Below are 21,039 nucleotides of genomic sequence, written 5' to 3'. Positions count from 1 at the left end.
ACTATGAAAGCCCTCACATTGCCAAGGAATGGATCTCCAAGGGACTCCAGCTTACTCCCTCCTCGATCACCTGCTCCCTCGGCAGACAAGAGAGGAGTCCAGCTCCTTCAATGGGAAACCAGGAGCAACCTCCCTTCTGGGTTGCGAGAGGGAGTGTGTGGGTCCAATTTCTCCAATCTGGGGTCATTCAGAGGCAGGGAGATTTGGGGGTTTGGATGTCAAGTGAGGAGGAGAAGGGAGTGGCCTCTGAAAGCTGCCCTACTGCGTTGCCTCTGACTATAACCGCCACAGCACAGGAAGAAGGGGACAAAGACTTGTTGCTGAAACCCCAAGGACCGGGCCTCAACCAATGGATTGTCCACAACGTGTGGGCAGGATACTCAACACATCAACACATTGTCTATTCTTGTAGGCGTAGTAGTGATGTTACTGGGCTAGCAGGGCTTTTGCCCAAAACATCGATTTTCCTACTCCTTGGATGCTGCCTAACCTTCTATGCTTTTCCAGCACCACATTCTCGACTCTAATCTCCAGCATCTGCAGTAGTCACTTTCGCCTAGCACTGTAGCGGTCAGGCTAACCCTCTGGGTGGGGTGGGGGTGTGTGTAATACATTGAAATCCCAGAATGGAGACTGGCAGAATTTAAGGGTTACTGCAGTTAACCCTGAGCCCAGGTTCAAGTCTCACCTGCTCCAAAGGCATGCAAGAGCATTTCTGAACAGATTGATTTGAAATATTATCATTTGCCTGAACAATTAGACTATAATGAGTTGAGTATCTGTAGGACGTAGGAGCAGAATTAGACCATTCAGCCCATTGAGTCTGCTTCACCATTCAATCATGGCTGATATGTTTCTTAACTCCATACTCCTGCCTTCTTGATCCCCCACCTAATTAAGAACCTATCTGTCCCTTTCATAAATACACTCAATGTCTTGGCCTCCATAGTCTTCTGTGGCAATGAGTTCCACAGAGTCGCCACCCTCTGGCTGAAGAAATTCCTTGTCAGCTCAATTCTAAAGGGTTGTCCCTTCACTCTGAGGCTGTGCCCTCAGGGCCTAGTCTATTCTACTAATAGAAACATCTTCTCCATGTCCAGTCTATCCAGGCCTCTCGGTGTTCTGTAAGCTTCAATGAGATTGGTAGGGTGGTGTCCAAGGAGAAACCACAGCTTCTGTTTTCATTTCTGGACAATTTTTAAAAAAACCTAATTTATACAAAAAGTGAGGAAATGATGTTAAACCATCATACAGCACTGGGGCTAGGCTCTGGTGAGGGTATTTTGCTAATTCCAAGCACTGCGCTGTAGAGAGGCTGTTGAAGAGTTTTCTTGGAATGCTCTTGGGACTGCTGGATCTCAGGAACAAGGAGAGACATACAAAGCTGTGCTTACGTCCCTTGGAGCACAGAAGGTTAAAAGGAGACTCAAAATCATGGACCTTTTCCTTAAGGAAAGAAAGAGAAACCTTTTCCACCAGCCGGAGTGTCAGAGAAAGAGCACAGATTGAAAGTTTCAAGTGATGTGCAAACAGAGTAAGGGTGAGACGATAAAAGAAACATTTTCACAAAGTAAGGAGTGAGGGTATGCTCTCCTTGGAAATGTGGAGGATGCAGATTCATTTGAGGGCATTTAGATAGTAATGGTGTGCAAAGATTTGGGGAAAAGGCACGAGATTGGCACTCGTGGTAATAGAGCCGGATTGGATAACAGAGCCAGGATGGACAAAATGGCCTCTTTCAGCAATATCATCATTCTCTGATTCTGTGAAGGTAGTCGACAAAAGGAGCCAGACACAATCTGAAGTCCTTTTTATACAGTGAGTTGTTAGATCAGGAAAGCATTGCCTGAACAGGTGCTGGTATCTGTCCAATAGTGCATTTCAAAAATGAATGGAGGGGGGACCTTTGCAGGACTGTGGGGAAATGGCAAATTAATTAAACAAATAGGATAGTTCACTCTCAGAGGCAGCTCAGGCACAGTGGGCTGAATGGTGTCCCTCTGTGCTGTGGAGACTGTCTGTTTTATTGTTAGGGGAGAACAGCTTGTGGTATCAGCTTTAACTTTCATGAAACCCTTTCAATCTCCTCCACTGTTTCACCCCAATAAAACACTTCATTACTATGACATTGACGACTACAAACCCAATTAATAACTGAATTTGTCCATTGAAGACTAAGAGAGTTTCAGTATAATTCATGGTGAGAGTGAAAAGTTGCTCCCCCATGTAGTTTGCACCCCCCCCCCCCCCCCAATTCCATCTCATCATTTGTCATCCTGTTTATCTTAATTGATGTCCTATCCATGTAAAAGTGTCTGATGCATCGGGTTCTCACTTTTGTTTTGTGTGATCCATAGACCCCAGGCTTCAGCATTTTCAGAGCGACAGCAATAAACCACAGCACGTTCCACACTGCTGTGCTAGAACATTGTGCATGCCTCATCCCCTTGAAAATGCCTCTGCAACACTGAGGCTTACGTGTCAAGCTTGATAGAGGAAATGGATGCAAGGATTCAATTGGAAATGTATAGGTATTAGCCACTGTATTTATTGCCAGTGGAAGTCAGGCTTGAAGGGAGTTGAGGTAAAGTTTTGATGTTTCATTGCAACACTTCCACTCTTTGTATTTGAATATGACTCCCACAATCCATCAGTACTGCACAAAAAAAAGTCTACCTCATTGATATTGAAAAGGAATGGGTACTTTGACTGTGCTGAGGCTTACGTACTCACATGGACTCACATACTCACACAGAATTGGTGCATTTATTCTTTAGTTCTGAAGTTCCTGACCGGCGCCTGAGTATTTGCGGAGAGTTTTTTTTACAGCTTCATTTTTGATGCCTGTAAATACTCCCCAGCCCTACACAAGAATGGATGTCCCGTGTGTTAGCTTGAGGACTAACATTACCTTGGCTCAGGTGGAGGAAGGTAAAAGGGGCACACTTTCCTGTAGCCCCTTTCCTGACCTTGACAGTGCAGTGTAGCACAACGACTGTAGGAAAACACAGCACATAGTAACATACAGTGTTCAGATAAATGACCAAGTATTTGTTCAAGCCTGGCCTGTTAAGGGATAAATATTGAACACAAGGCTATAATATGTAGGAGCAGAATTAGGCCATTCTGTCCATCAAATCTACTCCACCATTCGATCATTTCTGATATGTTTCTTAACCCCATTCTCCCTTGCCTTCTCCCTGTAACCCTTGCTCCCCTTACCAATCAAGAACCTTTGTATCTCTGACTTAAAAACACTCAATGGCTTGACCATCACAACCCTCTATTGTATTAAGTTCCACAGATTAACCACCCTCCTCAACTCTGTTATAAAGGGCTGTTCTTTCCCTCTGAGACTGTGCCCTTAAGCCCTAGTCTCTCCTACGAGTGAAAATATTTCGTCAGGACTCTCAGGTCTGTACCAGGTTCTCGAGAGAATTCTCCGGCTCATCTTTGAATGGTGCAGGGTCATCTTTTGTATCCCGTAAGACAGCAGATGGTGCTTTCTTCCAGCCCAAAGAAGGAGACTTATGACTGTGCAGCACTCCTTCAGTACTGCACAAAAACGTCTACTTCATTGATATTGAAAAGGAATGGGTACTCTGACTGTGCTGAGGCTGCCATCATTCCATACTCACATCGACATTGTGAAGGTGTCTTTGCTACATGCTCTGTCGTTGAATATTGAGATGAACATAATTGTCTCGCCTCATAACTGAAGGGTAAGACTCTAGTTGATGAAGCAGAGGGACCATCTGCAAAAACAGGCTTGACAACAGAAGCTGAAGGATAAAAGAGAGAATCAAAAGTGAAGGAATTGCTAGTTACTCGTTTTGACAAGCCTTTGCCACGGTGAAAGTCGATTGTAATAAGTTTCTGATGTTACAAACAGGGATGACTAGAAAAGTATTCATCGTCAGGCCTTTCTCTCTTTGGCCACTGTGGGGTTTCCTGTGCTGGTGAAATGGGCATGCCAAGTATTTTTCAGGGGTACCATGCTTACCTTTAAGTGAGGAGATGGTGAGTTCATTCCAGAGACTCGCTTACAAAACCATAAAGGAGGACATCCATTCATCGTGAGTTTTTGACAACCTCAGGACGTCGAAAAACCCTTAACAGCCGATAAGTTACACTTGTGGTTGTAATGTAGAAATATGACATCCAATGTGAACACGATCATGACCCGAAAACAACACGTGGCAATGATCAGATGAACTTTTTTGGGGGGCGCGGGGGTTTGTGTAGGGGTCAGTATTGGCTGGAACATCGGAGAAAACCCTTTTGCCATGGGATTCTTCTGAGAGGGCGATGGGAGCGTCAGTCCAATGTCTTCTCCAAAAGCAATCATTGTTGCCTCGGTGTGGCCCAAAAAGGTCAGCCTGGATTTTGTTGTCAGCTCTCTGAAGTGGGGCTTAAACCCTCAAGGTTCTGACTCAGTTGAGAGGACTGGGTGTTTGGAGACTGGTACCGTCCCAACCTCTGGTTTGGATGGATCAGTTCTCGTTCCATCTCAGACTTTGATGGCCTTGGACAGTGCGTTCACAATATGGGCAAAAGTATCAATTATTAATCTCTAAATCCTTCTGATACGCCGATGGCAGGCAGTAAGAGTGGGAGAGTTTCTGGTCTGCTAGAACCAAGTGTTAGCTGAACTGAATTGATTTTATTGTCACGTGTACCGAGACACAGTGAAAAGCTTTGTCTTGTGAGCAATACCGGCAGATCACAGAGTTAGGTAGCATAGATAAATAAATAATAGGTAAACAGCGGCAAAAATAGAAACACAAGGCAAATGTTAAGAGTTTGTGAGTCCATTCAGTTAGTATTCTAACAACAGTAGGGTAGAAACAGTTTTGAAACCGGCTGGTGCGTGTGTTCAGGCTTCTGTACCTTCTCCCCAGCGCTCAAGATTGCTAGGATGGGATGGTTCTTTGAAAATGCTGGCGGCCTTTCCTTGACAGTGGGCCTGGTAGATGGATTCTATAGATGGGAGGTTGGCCTAACAGTGCAGCTGCAGGTCTGTTTCATAAGTGATGGAAGGTCACATGAGCATACACCAATAGCTGATACTGTCTTATCTCTGTGCAATTAGTTACCCCTAATTACTTCCTCCTCATGGTCATTCTTCTTGTGTGTGCTTAGACCATGTGGAACAGCCGGATATTCAATCATGGACCGTGTTTCCCAATGGGATACAGGAATTTGTGGATGGGGGCGATTAAAGGGCATTGAAGTGTTTGATCAGCCCTGATTTTATTGAATCTTAATGGGCTGAATGGCCTTCTCCTATTCCTGTGTAATGAGGTATAAGTGAGGGGGGAGATGGTATCCGAGTTGCAATTTCACTGGAACAGTAATACAAAGGCTCAAGTGAATGTGCTGAGAACATGGATTCCAATCCTACCAGGTCAGCTGAAGAAATATTAATTCAGTTATACATCTGGAATTCAATTACACTCAGTAAAGCTGATCATGAAACCACCATCAATTGTCAAAAGGACCCATCTGGTTCATTGATCTCCCTTAATGTAGGAAACCTGTCCTTACCTGGTCTGACCTACAGACCCAGAGCAATGTAGCTGACTCTTAAATACTCTGTGAATCAGCCTAAGAAAAGCACTCTATGCAAGGCCAGTTAATAATGTGCAACTAATGGGCATATCCAGCGATGCCTGCGTCTCAGGACAGTCTAAAGAATATTCAAAACTCTGTCTATAATGATCCCTTGATTGTAACTGCATTCTGGATGTTATTCCCACAATGGGGTTCATTGACTTCAGCTGTCATGTGGTTTGGGGATGGATAATCGATGGCTTTGCCTCTGGAGGAGAAAGAGGTGTCCCACTCCCAATGCTTGGCCAGACCCAAGGAAGGAAGTCACGTTTCACTGGGAGACCCTTACGCTGAAATAATCTGTTGTTATTCAATATCCAGTCTCACTTGGTCGTGGTGTGGGATGGTCCTACGCCATTGGACAAGGACAGCATGAGTGATAGCATTGACCCCCCACCCCCCAACAACATTTTCCCCTCCGACCAACATTCCAATTCTGATGTGGTGATATATTGCTGTCTCTTCACTGTGACAGTGTCACAATCCTGGAACTGGCTCCCTCATAGCTCTGTGAGTCTCCCAACACCAAGTGGGCCTTCAGCAGTTCAAAAAGGTAGCTCAAAAATGACCTTCCCAAGAGGAATTTGGGATGGGCAACAAAAGCTGGCCCACCAGCAGCTCCCACATCCCATGAAAGAATAAAAGGGAAATAAGAAATTAGAAAATGCATGTGTTTCTTAGGAAGGAACAGCGGATTTTAGATAAAGGTATCAAAACTACATGATCTGTACGTAGATCAATTCAGTACTGCTGGAGTGTTCCATCATTCCCCATTCCATCAAAGACTTGAGTCAAAAAGGATAATAGAGTGACAGGAGGCACAGTCCCCACCTGCCAGCACACTCTAAACGTGTATTGGGAGGGGAGGCAGCAAATTCTGCAAGACTTTCCTACAAAGCAGGAAATGTGTGATGAGAGGGCTTTTTGGATTTTGAGGGTGTTCCAGATTTATGAACATCTGTCTTATGAATGCTAACACTTAAATACAGTCCTACACAGAGATGTAACTTGACAGACCTGACATACAAACATTTCCTGTACTCTCGACTGGCTTCTTTGTATTGTCCTGCATTGCGTTCCGACTTGTGTATAAATCCACCTGTAAAAGGACTGCAGAATAGAACCAGTTTGCAACATGGGGACTGTCAGATTAGTCAGCCCCTGCAACAACCTTATTAGCTTCTTGAAGGCTCATTGAGTCTGTCTGCTCATCAGTTCCAAGCAGAGGTGTGTGGCCTAGAAACCACTTCAAACAAAGAAAGAACACAGTTCAGACCACAATGTGTGTAACCTAGAGAGACCACTCAAAGGGGATTGAATATTGTTCAAATCAAAAGAAAACAAGTATAACTTAAAGTTGCTGAAAAGAAACTGTAAGGTAACTTAGTGTGCACAAAATTGCCATACCTTACCTCCCAAATGTCTTCAATTGTAAGAGTTATATAGTGTGAAATATAATAACTTTGAATGGAATAGTTCAATGTTCAAGAATTGCAGCTGGAATTCTATCACATTGTCCAACATTTCTTTTGATTTATGTTTGAAAACAGTCAAAGCCAACTGGAAATGGTGGAATGTTCCATGTCATCCATTTTCACGCTCCCCAGTGGTTTAGGCTTTGGAAACATCAATGTTTCAGATCTTGTTGCATCACTGTGTGCGATGTTGAAAGTACATTGGACTGGAAAAGGGGTTAGTAGATTACTGAACACAGAAATTTGTTCTTCCAAATGTCCAAAGCTGTGCAGACTAGGTGGATTGGCCACCCGTAGTATTCAGGGATATGTAGGTATTTGGGTCTGGGTGGGATGCTCTTTGGAGGGTCGGTGCAGACCCAATGATTCGAGTGGCCTCTTTCTGCACTGTAGGGATTTTGTGATCAATAATTTATGAAGGGAAAGCAATTGCAAATGACTCACACTAGCACACACGGAATGCAAGTCCTTGATTTCAAATCCTTCCGTAGCCTCACTCGCCTCTATCCCTCTGCTGTAAATTATATATATTACTATTCACTGAGCAGATGGCTTGAGTGACAGCAGTGCTTTGCATGCACAGTTCATATATACCTGCTTGTGTCAAGAGTTATGCCATAGAGTGTTGAGCTATGATCAACAGGTGCAGCTTGTGTGGAAACATGTGCAAGTTCCCCTCAAAGTCTCTCACCATCCTGAATTGGAAATAGATCGCTGTTCCTGCTCATTCGCTGGGTCAAATTTTGGGAATTCTCTCCCTAAGGGTACAGTGGCCAACCTACAACCACATGGACTGCAAGAAGGCAGCTCACCGAAACCTTGTCAAGGACAATGAGGGATGGGCAATAAATACAGATGATATCCACATCCCAAAAATGAAGTGAAAAAGCAGCAGCAACTCGCAGCTTTAACATCATTGAAATAATACCAGAAGTGCTTCACAAGAGAGTTATCAGATAATCTTTGACACCAAGTCACATATACAGGTTAGGTGAGGTAACTGAAGTAGGTTCTGAGAAAGATTTTTTAGGGACAAGTATGTATGAGCGTACTGCTTGAAGATAAGCACATCCAATCAGCGTAACAGTCGTCAAACAATTTGGAAAGTGAAGGTGATATGGAAATAGATTCTTCACTGTTGCTGGGTCAGTTCCCTCCCTAACAGCATTGCAGGTCTACCCACAGCACAGGGATTGCAGTGGTTCAAGAAGGCAGCTCATTACTCCCTTCTCAGCTCGGGACAGGCAATAAACCCCGGCCCAGCCTGTAACAACCACATCCCATGAATGAGTTAAAGAAAAAACCTCTTGTGGACATGATTCTCCCACAAGCATTATGTGACTGAAAGGCAATGAATTAATCACCTTTATTTAGTGTCGAAGTTCATTCTGTTGTTGTTAGGTATGTGTTTAGATTGGTTCCCCACGTCCACACAGCAGCACGCTGGCTCGTTGGTTAGCACTGCTGCCTCACAGTGCCAGGGACTTGGGTTCAATTCCAGCCTTGGGTAACTGTGTGGAGTTTGCATGTTCTCCCTGTGCCTGATGTAGGTTTCCTCCCACAATCAAACAATGTGCACATTAGGTGGATTGGCCATGGTAAATTGCCCGTAGTCTCCAGGTATGAGAAGATAAGCTGTGGGCAGTGATGAGTTAGGCCTGGGTCAGATCCTCTTTGGAGGGTCAGTGTGGACCTGACAGGCTGAATGGCCTGTTTTACACTGTAGGGATTCTGTGATCTAAAATGTCTTCTGAATAGTGCCTTGGGGTCGTTTATACCCATTCTAGAGGACAGGTAACACCTTAGATTATTAATCACACAGCAGAAGAGGGCACCTCTAATAATGCAGTGCTCCTGCAATTCAACCCATTGATTGAGATGAAAAGCCGGAGTGTTACAGAGGATGCTAAAACAGGCAATCAGTCCTTTGTGTGGCAAGATGACAGTGCTAATTCAAATATTATTTTTCCTTCCATTACCACAATTTGACTTTGATTCAATGTGACATTATTAGTTATGTGAGCTGCATTAAGGAAACAGTAGAACACGTTATGGGAAGGATTGGAGCATCTTCAAGTGCTATATGTGTCACTTTCCAGTTCGGTTGAACACTTTCTCTTTTGATCCCAAGGTGCTGACCAGTTGAGAAAGCTTGTTGGTAGTAATTGTTGAGATGAGCAATTAAATAGTGAGCCTAGTGCTTGAAGGGAGCTGACATCAAAGTCCACAACACATCAACAGCTTTGGGAGGACAGCAAGAGGGAGAGAATATCTAAAATAGCATAAATTTAATCCCATAACATTGGAGTCATTTTCCCTCCTGTCTCTGTGAACAACTTCACATCACAACTTCTCTCTTTTTAAAAGAACATCTCTGACTATAGTTTGTTTCCTAAATGTTGTGTAAAGGCTAAACTTACCATAATGTCAGGGAGCTGCTTCCCAAGGGGCATAAATAGCACGATGTTATTGGAGTTAACTCAACTTGAATGGGATTTGAAGAGAGAAGTACATGTAGGTAACAGTCTTTTAAGAAAAACTGAAACCAAAAGCAGAAATTGCTGGAAAGACTCATCAGGTCTGGCAACATCTGTGAAGAGAAATCAGAGTTAATGTTTCATGGAGTTATAGAGCTGTCCTGCACAGAAACGTTCCCTCTGTCCAACTTATCCATGCCAACCAGTCATCCTAAATTAATCTAGTCCCATTTGCCAGCATTTGGCCCTTATCCCTCTAAACTCTTCCTATTCATATACCCATCAAATGCCTTTTAAATGTAATTGTACCAGTCTCCATCACCTTCCCTGGTAGTTCATTCTATAGCTACACCATCCTCTGCATGAAAAAGTTGCCCCTCAGGTCTCTTTTAAATCTTTCCCCTCTCATCTTAAACCTATGCCCTCTGGTTTGGAGCCCCCTACCCTGGAGTAAAGACCTTGTCCATTTATCCTGTCCATGCCCCTCATGATTTTATAAACTTCTATAAGGTCACCCCTCAACCTCTCACGCTCCAGGGAAAACAGCCCCAGCCTATTAACATCACCCTATTGCTCAAACCCTCCAATCCTGGCAAGATCCTTGTAAATCTCTTCCAGACCCATTCAAGTTTAACAAACATCTTTCCTATAGCGGCAAGACCAAATGAGTTCTTAGGAAGAATGTACACTAACAATCGGTCGAAATCGGTTATGGCAGCTCGGTGGCTCAGTTGCTAGCACAGCTGCCTCACAGCACAAGGGACTGGGTTCAGTTCCCGCCTTGTGTGATTACCTGTGTGGCGTTTGCACATTCTCCCTGTGTCTGAGTGGGTTTGCTCTGATTTTGTCCCACAATCCAAAGATGTGCAGGTTAGTAGATTAGCTGTGTTAGTAGATGTTCAGAGATGTGTAGGTTAGGTGGATTAGCCATGGGGAATGCAGGGTTAGGGTAGGGAGTGTGAGTCTTGGTGAGATGCTCTTCTGAGGAGCAGTATGGACTTGTTGGGCTGAATGGCCTGTTTCCACACTGTAGGGGTACTATGAGGAAATCAGCAGTGTCCAGTTTGCAATTAGATTATGACTGTCTCTTCAAACTTGCATTTGAGACATCTTGACTTATACAATAATGCTCAATTTTTTTTTCGTGTGTTAAGTAATATGACTGAAGAGTGAAGAGTTTCAAAGCAGAACCATTACTAAATTGCAAGCAATGAGATGAGTCTTTAAGGCGCAGCAAGTTTGAGTTTTCCAAGGTTGTAGAAATAAAGTCACCATAGACCCAAAGGAACAAGAAATCCTTCATGGTAACCTCAGCTGGTGTGGGAATTAAACCTACAAGGTTGGTAATGCTCTGCATCCCCAGGCATAAGCCTCTAACTTCTGAAAGGTAAAGAAGTTTGAAAGCAAGGGCAAGGGACTTCATGCTGTAGATGTGCCAGGAAAGAGTAGGAGATGAGAAACCTGATTTCATTAAAGATTCAAGGATTTCATTGAAATGAAATCTTTGATTTCATTCAAAGATTCATTAAAGATAAGGATCATGTAGAATAATATGTTTGAAGCTCAGGATTAAGTTCACAGCAGTGCCAAACACAATAATAATGGCAGAATGTTGAAAGAAAGGAAAGGGTTTAATAAAGACAGAAGAACAGATTGGAGTGGCAGTTCTGAAACCCAGTGGGTTATGTTGTGCACCTTAGCACTCATCTCGTAGCACTCTCGCACCTCTGAGTCACAAATTTCAGGGTTCAAGTCCCATTCCAGGGCTTGCGTACAAGAATCAAGGCAATCATTCCTAGGGCGTCAGGCTGTTTATCACACAGGAAGTGTCCACTTGGCCCATCATTTCTGCACTAGCCACCCAGCCTACTTTCCAGCATCAAGTCTGTTGTTCTGCAGGTTACACATGTTTATCCTTTTGAATGATTTGAGGGCTTCACTCTCTATTACACCTTCAGGCAGTGACTTTCAAACCCTTACTACCCTGAGTGTGAATCATTCTTTTTTCCACATTTCCTCTCTAACCTTTTTATGAGACAATTAAAACCTATGCACCCTAGTCATTGACCCTTCTGCTAATGTGAGTAGCCCGTTTCTATTCAGGACTGAAACAACCTTGTGGACCTCAAACCTGACCTCAACCTACTCTGTTCCAATGAGTATCCTCGAGCCTGTCCACTCTTTCCGTAGACCTGTATTTTTCCAATCCTTGATTCTTGTAAATCTCTCTGTTCTGTCTCTGGTGTAATTATATCCTTTCTGGAATGAATGAATGAAGAAAGACCAGAATTGTACACAATACTCTAGCTGTGACATAACTAGTGTTTAGTGTACTTTCAATCTAACCTCCTTAAACTTGTATCTTATATCTCGGTTAATCTTGGAACAGACAAAGTGGGAGCAGGGGTAGACCATCTGGCCCTTTGAAAATGCTCAGTCATTCAATATGATCATGGTAGATCATCCAGCATAGACCTCTGTTCCCTCTTTCGTCTCATTCCCTTTGAGTCCTTTAGCATCAAGAACTATTTCTAACTCCATCTTGAAAACGTTCCATGTTTTGGCCTCAACCATAGCCTCACTGCTCTCTGGGTGAAAAAAATTCTCCTCATCTCAGTCCTAAATGGCCTACCCTGTATCCTTAGACTGTGACCCCCTGGTTCTGGACTGCTCAGCCCCAGGAACTTCCCTCCTGGATATACTCTGTCTAGTCGTAGAATCGTTGAAATCATAGAATCCCTACTACGTGGAAGCAGGTCATTTGGCCTATTGAGTCAATACTGACCTTCTAACAAGCATCCCACCCAGACCCACCCCATTGTGGGTCCTGTTAGAATTTATAAGTTTTTGAGATTTCCCCAATGTTCTTCTTAACTGCAGTGAACACAGTCATAACTGATCCAGTTTCTCTTCATACCTCAGTCCTTCCATCCCAATAAGGACTCCATATGTCTTCTTAGCCAACTTATTGACTGGTCTTGCTACCTTCAGAGATCTGTGAACTTCTACTCCGAAGTCCCACGCATTCAAGTCCGGGTGCTGAGGGACCATCGGTGTTCCTCTCTTTCAGTTGAGACATCAAACTGAAGCCTCATCTGCCTATGTGGATGGATGGAAAAATAAACTACATGCCCTTGTCTTAAAGAAGAAGCAAGGAGAGGGATTTCCCTGCCCTGTCCCCTGTCTCTCCCCACACTGTCCCTCATTAGCAGAGGGATTGAATTCAAGAGTCGTGAGGTGATGTTACAGCTGTACAGGACCTTGGTAAGGCCACATTTGGAGTACTGTGTGCAGTTCTGGTCACCTCATTTTAGGAAAGATGTGGAAGCTTTGGAGAGGGTGCAGAGGAGATTTATCAGGATATTGCCTGGAATGGAGAATAGGTCGTACGAAGATAGGTTGAGAGTGCTAGGCCTTTTCTCACTGGAACGGCGAAGGATGAGGGGTGACTTGATAGAGGTTTATAAGGTGATCAGGGGAATAGATAGAGTAGACAGAGACTTTTTCCCCAGGTACAACAGAGTGATACAAGGGGACATAAATTTAAGGTGAAGGGTGGATTCTTTACCCAGAGAGTTTTAGATTACATTACATTACAGTGTGGAAACAGGCCCTTCAGCCCAACAAGTCCACACCGACCCGCAACCCACCCATACCCAACACTACAAGCAATTTAGCATGGCCAGTACATCTTTATGACTATGGGAGGAAACCCACGCAGACACAGGGAGAATGGGCAAGCTCCACACAGTCAGTCGCCTGAGGTGGGAATTGAACCCAGGTCTCTGGCGCTGTGAGGCAGCAGTGCTAACCACTGTGCCACCATGCTGCCCACAAAACACTGATCAGTGGTGGGGGCATGGAATGCGCGCCTGTGGGAGTGGCAGAGTCAGAATCATTGGTAACCTTTAAGCAGCAATTGGATAGGTACATGGATAGGTGCTTAAGCTAGGACAAATGTTTGGCACAACATCGTGGGCCGAAGGGCCTGTTCTGTGCTGTATTGTTCTATGTTCTATGTTCTATCAAGTCATCTCCATTGCTCATATCTTTCCTTCGATCAATATCACAAAAACAGATTTTTCTGCACATTACCACATTGCTGCTTCTGAGACCTTGCTGAGTGGCAATTGGCTGTACCAATGCGTACAGTTCAGGCAATACTTCATTGACTGTAAGGTGCTGCTAGATCTTCTTGAAAAACACCATATGACTGCAAGACTTTTATTTTCAATTTTATTTTGTTTTCACTTTATTTTTAATTTTTAAAACATTTTCCTTCCTCTTCATGCTCTTAATTATTTTTCCTTTCTTCTTCCTCCTCTCTCTCCCCGTCTTGTCATGTTTCCGAACACTTGCCGCCAGTCTGGCGTGAGCATTCAGGTAAATTGAAAACACAAATCCGAGGCCAGTGATAGTAATGAGTTCATTATTCACTCCTCTTGACAGAAAGTACAGTGATATACAGGTGCAAAGCAGGATGTTATATTGGCAGGTTTGGGTGTGTTGTTTTAATATCCATTCCTGGAATGTGAACATTTCTGCCAAGACCAGTATTCATTACTCATTCAATTAATTATTGAACAGTGGCTTTTGTTTTTAGTATCTCATTTGTGATTGGGTGACTCATCCTCCCTTTAGGCCATCAAGCTGTTGTACAGATGGTTGTGTTTGAGTTACATGTCAACCGAGTTTGATGCTAGTTTGGGCATCCTGTTGTTGTTTTTGTTTAGTTGCTGCTGTTAATTGAACCTGGAGTGACTGGGTTATCTGAGGAAGAAAAGTTTGTCAGACTGGGACTGTTTCCGCTGGAGTTTAGAAAACTCAGAGGTGACTTTGACAGAAGATCCCAAAAGGCTTTGACAAACTGAAAGTGGAAGTGATGTTTTCTCTTGTGGTTCAGTCTGGAACTTGGGGGGACTGTTCTAAAATTAGGGTCCTCCCTTGTCGGACCGAGGTGAGAATTATTTTCTGTCAGAGAATTGTGCAACTGTGGAAGTCCTTCAGAAGGTGATGGAGTCATTTAATGTTATTTAAGATGGAGGTGGATCGTTTCTTGCCAGGCAGGAGAATTGCGGACAGAATGGCAAAGTGGTATTATCACTAGACTATTAATCCAGAAGCTCAACTAATGTTCTTGGGACCTGGGTTCCAATCTTGCCATGGCAGATGGGGAAATTTGAATTCAATCAAGAATCTGGAACTAAAGGTCAAGTGATAACCATAAAGCTATTGTGGATTGTTGGAAAAACTCGCTTGGTTCACTAATATCCTTTAGAGAAGGAAATCTGGTATTTTACCTGGTCTGGCCTCTATATGACACCAGATCCACAGCAAAGTGGTTGACTCTTAAATGCCCTCTGGGTAATTAGGGACAGCAATAAATGCTGACCTAGCCAGTGATGCCCACATCCTGTGAGTAAGCTTAAAAAAAAGAATCAAAGGCTATTGAAGATAGATGTGATAATGGAATTCGGAACCGAAGGATATCAGCCATGCTCCTATTGAATGGAATGGACTGAAGGGGCAAAATATCCTACCTCTGCTCCTAATTCCAATGTTTGCATGTTCTTATATGAGTGTACTTCAGTTTTTAAGTGTCATTTAAAATGGTATGGTTGTGAGTCAGTCTTGAGGGTGAGATTCGGACAAGCTTCCAATCAGCCTGCAGAGTGGGGAAGGTTGCACTGTTGCAAGACACTCTGTGATGGAGCCAAAATCTCTCAGAGGCCACCCTGCTTCTACTATGTACCTTTCTGAGCTCATAACGGTCTTGACATTGGTAATATTCGCAGATTGGCCCTGGGCGTATAACATGCAATCCTTTCAATGAAAGACTGGCCAACATCTTTTCCAGCAAACATTTGGCAGAAAATTGGAGGTTTAAAAATAAGTTGTTAGATTTGGAATCAATCTTCTATATGCATTGATAGTCTCGAATGTGCCACACGTACAACTCAAGATATAAAAAAAACTAATTATTTTTAAATTTAGCTGTGAGGAGTCATTACGAAGCTGAGTCTTGTTTAAAATAAAAGCATTCTTGTATTCCAAATGGGCAGTGAAAGCAGAAGAGGGTGAAAAGAAGTAATAATTAATTCTTGCTTTTGGTATAGTTTTGAAAAAGTTAACAATATCCTGCTAGAAAATAAGATAAAAAGAAGGAAGGCTTTTGCAAATACATGTTGTATCGAATGGCTGGTCGAGTTTGTGTAGAAAACCCATTCAGTAAAATGCAGCTCTGCAGAAACTAAATGGTGTCAGATCAGAGTAACTATGACATTCGTTGTACCTGAGACTCTCTTGAGGAAAATAAAATTAAAAGCAGAGTTTGTTCTCCACAGTTAACACTGTGGTGATGTGAAACACTTACAAAAGATTGTCGTTAATGTACAAAAGGGGCAACCTTCATCTTATGTTAAGATACCCATAGTGTCCAATTTGCTGTTTCGCAAGTCCTTGATCAGACAAGGTTGAACTATCATGGTTTATAATTATGTCTTTTTTTAAACTAATTGGGAAATGCAGCACAAGTGAAATATTTATGGTAGCAGTGTGTTAAAGGATGGATCATATTAAATGCTTTTACAAGCTTCTGTTAACAAATTGTGTAGGTCTATTCAAAGTTTAGTGCCTGTTTTCTCTTGAAGAAGTGTCATTTGGACATCCATGTTATATTCACAAACTACACAAGTTGTCTTTCAATATGACACTCACTGTTTGCGTGCAGTTTTGCATTTTCTTTTCAATTGCTGTCATGTCCCTCTGCCTACATGCCATAACTCACGACAATATATTATTTTTTAAACATGTCATTCTTGTATGGGGGTACGGGCATCATCAGCCAGGCTAGCATTTGTTGCCTGTCTCTCATCAAATGATTGAAATGATTGGTGGACGAGGCCATTTGAGAGGTTAGTTAGGGGTCAAACCATATTGCTATGCATTTGGAGTCACAAGTAGGCCAGATCTAGTAAGAATGACAGATTTCCTTCCCTAAAAAACCTTTAGTGAACCAGTTGAATGACAACAGTTGCCATTAGGCAAGCATTTTTATTCCAGATTTTTCTTGAATTTGAATGTCATCATATTGCCGTTTGAATCCATGTTCCCCAGGGCATTAGACTGGGGTGATAAAAACAGAAATTGCTGGAGAAGCTATGCAGGATCCGTGAAGAGAGAAACAGTGTCAACATTTGAAGTCCAATCTGACTACTTAGACCAGAAAGTCTAGAGCTCTGAAATAAAAGGCCAGTGACATTCCCATTCCTCCACCTCCTATGTACGGTGGCACCTTTTAAATTGGTTTGCATCCCTTTCTTATGCTAATGTTCCCGTCCTCACTTTCTCCTGTTCCCTATATTCTGCTGCATCACGAACAATGCAGTTGATTCAACAGATTCTGGTTCCCCTTTGAGCTTTCCCTCATCTTTAAGGGAAATCTCCTGTCCTTGACTGAACCAGACAACCTGACTCAGACAGCATCAAGTATGAAGCCTGCTGAAATACTACCACAGCAGTCCACTCTCAAGGCCATGCTTGAGGCTACAGCCTGGCTGTATAAATCTTTCAGTTTTATTTGGATAATTATTTCAGCTCTTTCCCTCACTTGTGGAAGAGATTCCAGCTGGCCAGCTCCTCTCCCACACTGTCTTAGCTGAGGCACATGAAGGGTCCAAGTTTGATCCACAGCCAAGTTCACCCCAATCATGGCTTTATTTGACACAATGTGGAACCATAAAGGAGGGTCACCAAGAATATAAAACTGAGTACAATATGCTAATGAGTATTATTATGTATATCTTCCAAAATAACATCCAAGCCTAGATGTCTATATTATTCATTGTAAGTCGTTACAGAACCTTAAAATGATCATTAGCCATGACCATCGATAATTGAGTACAAGATGCATCTTAATTTCATAGGAACATTGTGTTGAAGATAAAAAGATCATCTGAAGCTCAAATCAATCATGTTCCTCAGTTCCCCAAGTCACTGGCATGTCTCTATGACTTGTAGCTATCCACATGCCTCACACACTCTTAAAACTAGAATATCTGAAAGTTCTTCATTGTGAATCTAAGATGGATGTGACCATATTGAGATTAATAGGGACATTATTAAATCAGATGTCTTGTTACATGTTGTATTTGTTTGAATGGTTTATATGAGGGCTGGAATAAAGATTTGTTTTCAAGACTTTGGAGAGTAGAATCAAAATGTGCTTTATTACAATGAGCAAGTGACTAAAAGGTAAATTGAGCTGTAGCTGATAAAGGGATGTCAGAAATCTATTAAATGGTAGATGCTGTTTTAAAATTCAAGGCAGAAACAACAAGTCTTTATCGCAGCCTGAATAAACATAATGTCAACAGACCGATCATGAATGTGTGAAGTAACACTTTTTGACCAACACCTTTCCCAGGCAAAGGACCAGAGACCATTTATGCTGGACAAAAGCTCAATGACAATGACTGGCACACCGTCCGAGTGATCCGCCGAGGTAAAAACCTGAAGCTGATGGTTGATGAAGTCACCGCAGAAGGTACAATCATTCACTTCTTTTAAAACAGTCTGTCCTTTTATTGTCGACGTCAAAATAAAACTTCACGTTAACTGCTTTGATGAAACTAGCTGCAATTGTCTTCAGGGACACATAGTGGGTTTGACGTAATTTTCAAATGTAATTTTATTGATCATATAGTGTGTGATATACCTTGAGCTCAAGGGTGGCACAGTGGTTAGCACTGCTGCCTCAGAGTGCCAGAGACCTGGGTTCAATTCCTGCCTCAGGCAACTGTCTGTGTGGAGTTTGCACATTCTCCCTGTGTCTGCACGGGTTTGCTCCAGTTTCCTCCCACAGTCCAAAAATGTGCAGGTTAGGTGAATTGGCCATGCTAAATTGCCTGTAGTGATAGGTGAGGGGTAAATGTATGGGGATGGGTTGCTCTTCGGAGGGTCGGAGTGGACTTGTTGGGCCAAAGGGCCTGTTTCCATATTGTAAGTAATCTAATCTAAATCGACCGCAAAAAGCGATCCTTTAGCAGGAAGGAGAAAGTGAGGACTGCAGATGTTGGAGATCAGAGTTAAGAATATGGCGCTGGAAAAGCAGAGCAGGTCCGGCAGCATCTGAGAAGCAGGAAGATTGATGTTTTATGGCAAGAGCCCCTTGCCGGAAAATTCGATTCTTCTACAGCAAGAAGACAACTGAGATGGACAAAAGCTCCCACATGGGCCAGACGGACTGAATGGCCTGTTCCTGTGCTGAGAACTGTGTGTATTTCATCAGCTATCATCTCGATTCTTTTTCAAAGGATCCTGCAAATTATCTTCCTTTAAGTTGTTTCCTGATCCAGCTGTAAGTTCCATGAACAGCCAGATTAATCATGGCTTTAATGGGGGCTTTGGTTTAACATTGCATCCAAAACGACAGCAGTTGGTAACACTGTAGTGCTCCTTCAGCACTGTCGTGATGTGTCAGCATAGATTCTGGGGCTCAAGTGTCAGAAAGGGACTTAAAGCGACAATCTGCTGAACAAGAGACAGGAGTGTGACCCATAGACACAAGGCAGTTGGTCTCTTTAACAATCTTTCATCCGAGCTACCAAATTGACTTCTAACTATCTTTGTACCCTGCGGTTTTCACCAAAATTGAATTCGTTTTTCTGTAAACGACACCTGTGCGTTCCTACTAGATATTAGGAATAATCACCAATGAGCAGTGGTTAGCTCTGTCTCAGAGATCTAACCAGCCAAGAGATGGTAGTAACGTCGATGTTGAACATCCTGAAATATTGAGCTTCCACAGCCCTCTTGGGTAGAGAATTCCAGTGATTCAGCAATCTCTGAGTGAACAAACCCTCCTCATCTCAGTCCTGTATGGTCAATCTCTTCCACTGAGGCTGTGTCCTCAATTCCAAATGACCAGCCAGAGGGAATTTGAATGAGATCACCTATCATCCTTCCAAATTGCAGAGGATCTAGAATCAATTTATTTAAACTTTCTTCATAAGACTGTCCATCCACCCCAAACGGTCTGACACAAAGGCATATTTCTGAAGTCGAGCCACCTATAAACTTTTAAATGTTTTAAAAATCTTATAGCGTTGATCAAACAGCACATACCCCCATTCCAAAGAGTTTAAAACCTGGAACTCTCTCACCCTTTGAAAGGCTGTTAGCGGTGAGTCACTGGGAGCTGGGATCTGTGTTCCTTACATTGTTCATCACCGTTCTTCTAACATGGAGTATATGAAGACATCAAGAGGAGATATCGCACGACTGTGCGAAACCTCATTCTGGACCTGGACAAAAGTGAGGTTCTGCATCTCGGAATCTCTGGTCTTAGATCTGCACACTTCAGGCTAATTGCAACAAAGTATTCTTATTTAGGACCTCAGTTAGGAGGAGTGAAAAGGATCTTCACCTTCCTTGCTCTCTTTCAAAAAGGAGTACCAAGATAGGGTGGCACAGTGGCACAGTGGTTAGCACTGCTGTCTCACAGCGCCAGAGACTTGGGTTCAATTCCTGCCTCCGGCAACTGTCTGTGTGGAGTTTGCACGTTCTCCCTGTGTCTGCATGGGTTTCCTCCGGGTGCTCCAGTTTCCTCCCACAGTCCAAAAATGTGCAAGTTAGGTGAATTGGCCATGCTAAAATTGCCCGTAGTGTTTGGTGAAGGAGTAAATGTAGGGGAATGGGTCTGGGTGGGTGGTGGGTCGGTGTGGACTTGTTGGGCCGAAGGGCCTGTTTCCACACTGTACGTAATCTAATAGACAGTGAGAAATTGGTTTGGGGATCTATCTGCTGCTCAGCTCTATTGATTTTATCCAAAAACCGGCAAAAGTGATTGTCTTGCCTTCTTTATTCCTCTGTCGGATGAGGACATCATTAGCATGACCACCATTTGTTTCCTACCTCTAATTGTCCAGAAGTATGGCTTGGTAGACCATTTCAAAGGGCAGTTCAGAGTCAACTACATTTCTGCAAGTATGGAGTCACATTTGGATCAGACCATCTAAGGACAACAGAGTTCCTTCCTTTAAAGTGGTGTGTTAGACAACCAGAAGGGGTTTTTGCAACAGTCAGTAATAGTTTTCATCATTGCTCAGACATATGGTATCCCAAGTTCACTAATCAAACTTAAGTTTCACCAGCTGGCTTGGTGGAACCAGTGTAATAAATAAAGTTCAAGATATACGTCTGTCTGTGTGGATTTCCTCCGGGTGCTCCAGTTTCTCCCCACAATCCAAAGATGTGCAGGCCAGGTTGATTGGCCATGCTAAATTGCTCATAGTGTTTCAGGATGTATAGGTTAGGTGCATTAGTCTGGGGTAAATGTAGAATAATTGAGTAGGGGAGTTTATCTGGGTGGGTTACTTTGCTGATGGCCAAATCACTGTAGGGATTCTGTGAAATCCAAGAGAAAAAAAAAATGACTCAACAAGAACCCAAATTTCATGGTATATGTTCCACCG

At 43.0% G+C, this 21,039-nt stretch overlaps 1 protein-coding gene across 31 annotated transcripts in view; it reads left to right on the top strand.

Moving 5' to 3' along the window:
* nrxn3a (neurexin 3a) overlaps window positions 1-21,039 on the top strand; it is a 2,037,428-nt gene that overhangs the window by 902,988 nt on the left and 1,113,401 nt on the right. For all 31 annotated transcript variants that reach the window (XR_011960408.1, XR_011960407.1, XR_011960406.1 and 28 more), the window contains one exon: window positions 17,991-18,110. Coding sequence is in view for 27 of the 31 variants with exons in the window: in XM_072568150.1 (XP_072424251.1) it covers window positions 17,991-18,110 (120 nt within the window). In the remaining 4 variants the exon portion in view is untranslated. The remainder of the gene's footprint in view (window positions 1-17,990; window positions 18,111-21,039) is intronic.

This window comes from Chiloscyllium punctatum, chromosome 4 (assembly GCF_047496795.1).
Source record: "Chiloscyllium punctatum isolate Juve2018m chromosome 4, sChiPun1.3, whole genome shotgun sequence".
Taxonomy (NCBI): Eukaryota; Metazoa; Chordata; class Chondrichthyes; order Orectolobiformes; family Hemiscylliidae; genus Chiloscyllium; species Chiloscyllium punctatum.
Note: the sequence above shows the minus strand (reverse complement) of the source record. Positions and strands in the feature narration are given on the sequence as shown.